General features: G+C 39.1%; 1 protein-coding gene across 2 annotated transcripts; it reads left to right on the forward strand.

Moving 5' to 3' along the window:
* Positions 1–6,695, forward strand: LOC104103109 (protein FRIGIDA-like). 2 transcript variants are annotated; one of them, XM_009610996.4, is made up of 4 exons: positions 1–1,100; positions 3,749–3,924; positions 4,023–4,949; positions 5,455–6,695. In XM_009610996.4, the coding sequence occupies exons 1-4, from the start codon at positions 167–169 to the stop codon at positions 5,464–5,466; spliced, it is 2,049 nt and encodes a 682-aa protein (XP_009609291.1). In that variant the 5' UTR covers positions 1–166; the 3' UTR covers positions 5,467–6,695. The 2 variants fall into 2 exon arrangements, with proteins under 2 accessions (XP_009609291.1, XP_009609290.1); XM_009610995.4 differs by lacking the exon at positions 5,455–6,695 and having other exon boundaries at positions 4,023–5,345.
* Positions 6,696–8,584: the final 1,889 nt, after the last annotated feature.

Genomic DNA, 8,584 nt, shown 5'->3' on the forward strand with positions numbered 1-8,584 from the left:
CGATAATGCAAATAACTCGGTTGCTGTACCCGAAAGAAGCCCAATAACAGAAGAATGTAAACAGATAAAAGAAAATGACGAAGGCGTGGATTGCAGGAAGAAGCGTTCCTCTTCCTATTATCGGAGACGCATTAGGGATTTCTGATTCATCAGTTCTACTCCGACTATGGCTAAACCAGCAGATACCGCCGCAACTGCGACACCTCAATCACAACAAACAGTAAACGATTCGCTGCAGAATGTAAACAAACAGTCGGAATTTCAGCAACCACCAACTCATTCCCAGGATGACTCAATTGCCAATCTCCGCAAACTCACCGACTCCCTCTCAGCATTCCAGCGCTGCTTCGCTGACCTACATCAACACATTGATTCCATTCGAACCGTAATCGACTCTATGCTTCCCCCACTTACAACTAATACTACTCCTTTACCCACGTCATCACCGCCACCAGCCCCAGCCGCAGAGCCAGAACCATCTTGGGAATCTGATCCCTCAGAAGGAGAAGGAGAAGAAAAAGAAAAAGAAAAGGAAGAAGAAGTGAAATCCCCTCCTCATCCAGAGCTGAAATCCGCTCATCGTGCAGAGCTGGAGAGCCTTTGCAAAACGATGACTGGCCGTGGTCTACGGAGGTACATGGGAATGCATCTCTCAGATATAAAAGGACTGCTCGAACAAGTCCCTAAGGCATTGAGACTCTCCCCCAATCCAGCAAGGCTTGTATTGGAATGTGTCGGCAAGTTTTATTCTCAAAAGGGCAGTGTGTTTGTTAAGTGCTCACATATGGTCCGTTCAAGGCTGGCTTCTGTATTGGTTTTGGAATGCTTCTTGTTGTTGGGAATCAACGACGAGATTGAGAAAGGGGTGAAGCAAGAGGCAGAGCAGGCAGCTTTAGCATGGAGAAAGAGGTTGATTGCTGAAGGAGGTGTACTTAAGGCTAAGGAAATTGATGCCCGGGGTTTGTTGATGCTTATAGGGTCTTTTGGGATTCCAGGACGATTTAGAAATGAGGATATCAGGGATTTGCTTCAGGTAAGTTGCATCAAGCGGTATTATCGTGCCCTCCGGAGATCAAATGTCCTCGTGGCAAAGATTCCAGGTCCTTTTTCATGAATCCAATTTGTCGTTAAGCTACATTTGCATTTCATCATTTGCTATTCATGTGAGATGGTGTGTGCTGTTAACAAGTTTAGTGTCGTTCCCTTTAGTTGGGTTTGATTGAAGCAAAATTATATAGAAGCAACAAATAAATACCTAATGTACAGTGGTGATAACAATCTATGGGAAAACATTGTACCTTTAGAAGTGGTTTCATTTGGTTGGATTGCCGTGCATGAAGCTTCCCTAACTCAGCATTACCTTAAAGAATGTAAATGATTTTGACTCTATGAAAGACTTCCTGAGCTCCTTGCATACTTAGAGGGAGTAACACATCTGCTGTATTTTTGGAGACCATCAGCACTTGCTTGGTACTGTTCTTTTGGGGGGAAAATGTGCTTATCAAACAAAAGAAATAAAAAGGTTTTCCTTCCCTTCTATTTACTGGTGTCTACCACAATTTTTTGTTGTTTGCTTTCCTCCTGCTCCCGCCCTGCCCCTTTTATTCATCTCACTAACTTCAAAGGCACTTTTGCCTTTTCCATCATCATGCCCCAAAGAGACACCAATAGCTCCCACCCTGTTCATCTATCCGATTTGGAACACCAATTTTTATTTGAGATTTCACAAAGAGTTGTCTGAGCATCAGAATCCCCATCTTCTAGTACTTTTGGACCATAAGTAGGTCTTTGAGGACAACAGCTTCCCGGATCCTCTAAGGTCCTCCTACAGTTGGTCCCCAATGAATCATAATCCATGATGATGATTATATTTTTGTATAAGAACATAGCTATCATTCGTTCGATTCATATCTTTCTTGGCTAAGATTTCATGCATAGAACTTCTTAAACGGAACATTTTTTTAGAATTGGTATTAATATTGAAACTAAGAAAATGCTGAAATATGTATATGTGAGCAAACAACCAAAAGAGAAATCTTTGCTAATCTTGCATGGAATCTAAAACTTTTTTAAAAAGATCTTGTGCATAAATGAACAAATCATGCAAAACTGTTGACTCAAATATATGTGATAAGGTTAATTGGGAATAGTAATACTGTATTAAACAATTGCTAGTTAACCGGAAGGATCATGCTTACAATTTTTATTTCTTCATTTGCTTCGTTTGTGTTTTTTGGTAAGTGTTAGAAGGCACTCAACTTATTGAGCTAATTTCAATGAATTTAAAAGTTTGTATACATTTTGTTTTTGCTTCTGCTTCGTTTGTGTTTTTTGGTAAGTACTAGGAGCCACTCAACCACTTGAGCTAATTCGATGAATATAAATGCCTGTAAATACAGTTTTTTCTGATAAACAAAAAAGAAATTTGTATACAAATTTTGAATAAGACAATTGAATAAGTTGTTTATTAGTGCGGATACGTGCTTTTATGTGGAAGTGACTGGTTTATAGGCCAAAGCATAATCTGGTGTTGATAATGATAATATCAGCCAGGGATTTGAAGATGATAAGGATGATCATTTGGTCTGGGCTGTGCAGAAAATGGCTAATTTACAGTTAAATCTTGCTATATCTTCTTGGCTTTGGTGGATAATCTTCTTGGCATTGAAAGGTTATTTTGGGGGTCCAAGGTGCCATATAAAATGGCATAATTTTGGTGGGTTTTGGCTCATGATGGTCGTTTAACTCAAGCAAATATGCAGAAAAGAGGTGTTCATATGTGCAACAGGTGCTTCTTTTGTGAAAAGAGATTTTGAAGACAGTAAGCATCTGTTATACACTGTGAAGTCACTGGGCAACTTTGGCAGTTATTTTTCAATATTTTTGGGTTCAAATGGGGCATCCCAGCAGGAGTTTCTTAATAGCTGGTTGTTCTACAGAGGCAGCAAGGAGCTGAAAAAGCTTTGGAGATCTATTTCAGGTTGTGTTCTTTTGGACTATTTGGAGAGAAACCAGAGATATTTGAAAACAAAGGTGTCTCTATCCATATGTTGAAGTTTAGATGTTTGTGTAACTTAGCCTCTTGGTGTAATCTAGCTGATATATATGATGAGGGTAAGTTGATAGAGTTTATTAGCTCCCTGCAGGAACAACAATGATGTAATCTTTGGAAGCCGAGCACTATCTTAAAGCCGGTGGCTTTTAGTTTCAATAAAATTTTACCTTATAAAATAAAAGAGCTCTAGCCAGGGTGGAGGATAATGCTTACTTGAGACTCAGAGACACAAATATGGAATGGAGCGAAATTTAATGTCTGAAATTGAGTGACAAAAAATTAAAGCATTTGGGGAATATCTTGGCGTCATTATTGGAGAGAAAAATTAACTAAGCTAATAATTGAAACAGAAAATCTTATGGACAGGAACAAGCAGTGAATACTGGGACGGGAGAATGTTTGTCGTTTCTTTCTTTTCACATTCTATGGGGCAACTTTTCAATTTAGGGAAACTTAAAGTTCAAGTCAAGGACACCTTTTCAACCTCACAATCTGCTCGGTAGTCCACCTTCTGATTATTTGTTTTCGTAGTTCGTGGTTTCAGAGATGAAGCCTCATTATGTGATTGCATCTTACTATGATTTATTTTTCAGTTTTGCATTCCTCTTCTTTATCACAAATATTACATTTGACCTTGTCGTAGTTGCTAATTTATCTGCCTGCTTAACACTGGATTATGTAAATCTGTGACAGAAATAATAGAGGGGATGCTGAAGCAAAAGATGGAAGTTGACGCTGTTCATATTGCCTATACTTTTGGATTTGAGGACAGATTTAATCCTCAGAGACTTTTGACATCATTTTTACTAGATACTAAAGAGTCATTGAAGAAAATGAAGGAAAACTCACATGGTTCACATGCTGCTGTGGTAATTCTTGAATTTCATTCCAGCACTAATAACCCTCCCTATCTGATTTCTCTCTCGGTCTCCTCAAGTTAACCATGCATTTTGTTATGATTAAGCAGAATGAAGAAAAAAGGAAACATTTGTTTGCTCTGAAATCTGTCATCAAATGTTTGGAACGCCATGATACCGATCCTTCAAAACTTATTCCTGGATGGCAAATCAATGAGAAGATAATGAAGTTGGAGAAAGAAATTGCTGAATTAGATAAGCAGACAGGTGGGAAGATGGCACAAAAGAGAAAACTTGATGAAACTGAGTCGTCGAGAAGGTTCAGAAATAAAGAAGCAAAACAGTCGCGTATTCCACCATGGCTACGGCAGCAAAGAGTTGTTAATCATGTTGATAGTGACTGCACCTTGCTAGAACGTCAAAACGCTGGCCATGTTCATGGTTATACTGTGTCCCCATCAGTATTGCACGGACCTGTTGCAGGCTCGATGCATGAAAATGTTGCTGACTCCCTTGCAGCAACTGTGGCCATGGGTCGAGATGGAGCAAGGATATCAGCAAGTGTCGACGGTATTCGAGCAGGTATATCAGAAGGCATGGATATTGTTCAGCAAGGAGCTTCATATGCTGGAGGTCATGGAAGGACTCTAGTTGATAGTACACCTGAGCAAATAGGGAGTCATACTGGTCAGTTATATGGATGGTGTGGTAATGCAGCCGTGTATGACGGACTGGCCTCCTGCAGCTATGCTTATAGGCCATCATCATACTTGGAAGGTTCTACGGGTTTGCCAAACACCCAACCCAGTGATGCTTATAGATCACCACCATACTTGGAAGGCTCTACGGGGTTGCCAAACACCATACACAGTGATGCTCATAGGCCACCACCATACTTGGAAGGTTCTGCGGGTTTGCCAAATGCCATACACAGTGATGCTTATAGGCCACCACCATACTTGGAAGGTTCTGCGGGGTTGCCAACTGCCATACCCGGTGATGTTGCTGGCCGGAGCTCTGCATCTGATATTCTCCAGGTTGCTGATACTGTTACAGCAAGTGAACTATACAGGAACCGTGGCTCACGAGCAGTTGATGTTGTTTCATCTGCTGCGTTTGCTCATCCTTCGTCTTACTTGTACTGGCTGAGATAGTTTGGCCAGTCATTACTTGCTACCTTCGTTTCCTTTTTGTAGTATAGCCAATCTAGAAGTGATTTCACTATGGTCTCTTAGGACACGCAGTCTCAGTAATGTTTGTGTTCATTAGCTACTAAAAACCTTGGCCAATTTCCTAGGCTTAGCATAGTGATGTCTCAACTTTACCTGGTAAAAATTCATTTGTCTGGAATAAAAACCTTGCTTTTGTACTCCACGCCTTTGAAGCTTGTGTTGTATTGCTGAACAATTAATACACAAATGGGTTTTGATTTACTGGAGTTAGTGTATCTGTCATTTTTCCCCTTATGAGGACCTTGGTCATCTTCCCTTTCTTTCCTGACATGTTTTGAGAAGCTTACTAACGATATGTAAAATTGCGTAGGCATTTCATTGAAGTCAGGCCAGCTTCCTGCAGATTTAAATATTGGTGATTACGATGTTGCTGCTAAAGGACGCCAACGAAGACAAGATGGTAACAAATGGCGATGATAAAGCTAATGAGATGCAGGAGGAAACTTCAACTGAACAGAGAACTGACGGTCCTACAGATATGGAGTAGGACAAGATGACTTTTTTTCTCTTATGTTACTGCCTCTATCATCTGGAACTGGTTGGTATTTGCATTAGTTGACAGCAAGAATATAATTGTGAGTGACATGCAGTAGCTTGTCACTGTTGCAGTTGTTACCTATTGTATTATATTGTTACTTTAAATACAATCTTTTGATTATTACTCAAATTTTATTGTATCGTACCTAATTTTTTACCGTGTTTAAATTTTTCCTCGCTCATCTCCCCAAATACCTAACTTTTCACTTCCCCACTCACCCTCCAACTTTCACCACTCACGTCCCCACTCACATCCCCACCTTCCCCGTCATCTAAGACCACCATCAAATCCCTCATAAAAAAAACACTACCAAAACTCCTCCAAAGCAGCCGAGAAAAGCTCAAAAACGGGAGCAATTTTCAGCCATTAAAACAGCCAAAAAACGTCACTAAAACCACCCCCCAAAATCAGTTTCATCTCCACCCCAAAATACACCATGAAACACCTCAAAATCCACACTAAAGAGCAGCAAAACAAGTTGTGAAAACAGCTAGGAAGAGCAGCGAAAATCAGCTGCAAAACAATCCAAAGCGCTGCCCCTTTTCTACCCAAAATCAACACCAAAACACACCTGAAACCAAGCTCTAAACCCAACTGAAAAACCCAGCTGAAACAGTCCCTTTTTCCACCCAAAACAGTCTCAAAATCAGCATCCAAACCCAGCAAAAACAGCTCTGTTTTCCAGCCGAAAACCCAGCCAAATCAGCCATGAAATAGCCTTGAAACCAATTGCTTTACCTCCACGAAACCTAGCAAATCCTAACCAAAAATGGAATAGATTGAGTGAAGCTTTCTGTTGAGTCCGGTTTTCGATTTTCGAGAGCTTTGTTTGGGTATGTAGGCGAGGTTGTCCGGTCGAGTTTTGAAGAAAGATCCATGGCCATTATTTTCATTGTATTACACATCCATCAATAAAGGTCCGATTTCTCCATGTTTATCTCTTTGTTACGAGTTTCTTTAAGTTATTCTACTTTTGATATTGAACGAATGAAATTCTTACTTTTAAGTGTTCATTTCGATTTGTATTATGCTTGTGATTGTACCGTCTCTGATTGATGAGTTGTTTATTTGTGAATTCATTAGGTATGTAGATGAACTTATTTTGTCTTTTATGAACACTTTCGGTTGATTAAAAAAAAAAATTCATGTGGTTTACAAAGTTTCCCTAATTTTGGGTCTTAAGTTCTTGAAGTAAAATAATATTTTCCTTATTGTGGCAAGAATCTGAAATTAAATTGTTAACTTTAACGGGCCACGAGACTTGCAATTAACTTGCTCTAGAATGATATTTGTTACTCTTGGGTAAGGGTGGCAAGTGGGCCGGTTCCGGGCCTAAGTGGACTAAGTGGGCCAGTCCAGACAGTCTCGGTCCCTGGCCGGTCCCAATTTAAATGGGTCAAACGGTTCCGGTCCTGGTGGTCTTATGGCAGGAATCGGTCCAGGACCGGTCTCACAAACTAATGGTCTCGGGCTAAACGGTCCCAGCCTGCGGGCTAAGTGGGTCCAACATATACTTTTTTTAAAATTTTTTTTATAGAAATTTGAGAAAAAAAGATGTTAATAAAAATATCTAAGGCAATTCCTTGTAAATTTTATTATAGAATTGTGACCTAAATTTTTTAATTCAAATTTAAAGAAAAAATATTGTAAAGATATATTCAAAGCAATGCGTTATAATTTTATTATAGCATTAAAAAAATATGGTAATATATTTCTTAGTCTTCCTCCCCCTATGGAATGAGCACAACAAGGTGCTAATACCACTATTGAGAAGAAAAACAAACTAATCAAGATGTGCCAAAATACAAGTTACATAATACATACTAATTTTTGTTCATACAAGTTATATGGTATCTCTTACAAACTTCATAAATCCATCAAGGTTCGGAGGAATTTTCGTTGGTGGTGGCGGAAAAGAAGCTTGGTCATCACCGCTTTCGGGCGAAGTAGCATCTTCCGCAAGTTCAGCTAGCATTTTTTCGTAAGCTTTGTCTATCTCTGGTTGTGATTCAGCAAGTCCAAAATTTCTTCTTTCCAAACGGATCCAATCTCTGAAAAGTACTAATTTTTCCAAGCTTTCCCTCATAGACTCTCTATAATCACCGAGTTGAAGTCTTGCTTGACTGAAAGCGCTCTCTGATGCCACTGTTGAAACTTGAATAGTTAAAATGCCTCGGGCCATCCTTGAAAGAACCGAAAAGTATTTTTCTTTGTCCTTCCATCATTCCAAAAGATTAAAGGAGTCGTCAGGATTCACTTCCTCAATTCCCTGTGACAAATAAATTTCAAGCTCATTTAGTTGTGAAAAATCACTACTACTAGAACCTTGAGAACCTCTAAACCCTGCCCAAGCACTAAGTGCTCTTACTCCTGCAGTTCTTTTAGATGTTTGAGAATCAGAAGAAGAAGGAGTTGGAACATTTGGTCTAGCATGATCTAATGCAACTTGATAAGCATTAATTCTAATTGAGGCTATTGCTTCCGCAAGTTTAGACAACTCCTCATCTTCAAGTGCTAAACCTTTATAAAGAGTTTCATACCAAAATTGAGGACCTCCTAATTTCATACAAGGATTTAACAAAGCAGCAACACCATAAATAAGGGGAATAGGGAAGAAATATTTTTTAATTTTTTTCCTCATAGAATCAATAGCAAGTTGATAAATTTTCCCACCCTCTAAAAAATTAGCAAACAAATTTACAAGGTAAGAGCCATTTTAACTTTTTCAATTTCAATATTTAAAATTTTCATACCATCACCCACAATTAAATGGTAAATATGACAAATACATCTAACATGAAAAATGTTACTAAATGCAAGACTTAGTGTAGTGGTAAGCAAGGCTATAACATTTGTGCTACTAGTAGCATTATCCATTGAAACTGACATTATTTTATCACTA

Source organism: Nicotiana tomentosiformis, chromosome 3, assembly GCF_000390325.3.
Source record: "Nicotiana tomentosiformis chromosome 3, ASM39032v3, whole genome shotgun sequence".
Lineage (NCBI taxonomy): Eukaryota > Viridiplantae > Streptophyta > Magnoliopsida > Solanales > Solanaceae > Nicotiana > Nicotiana tomentosiformis.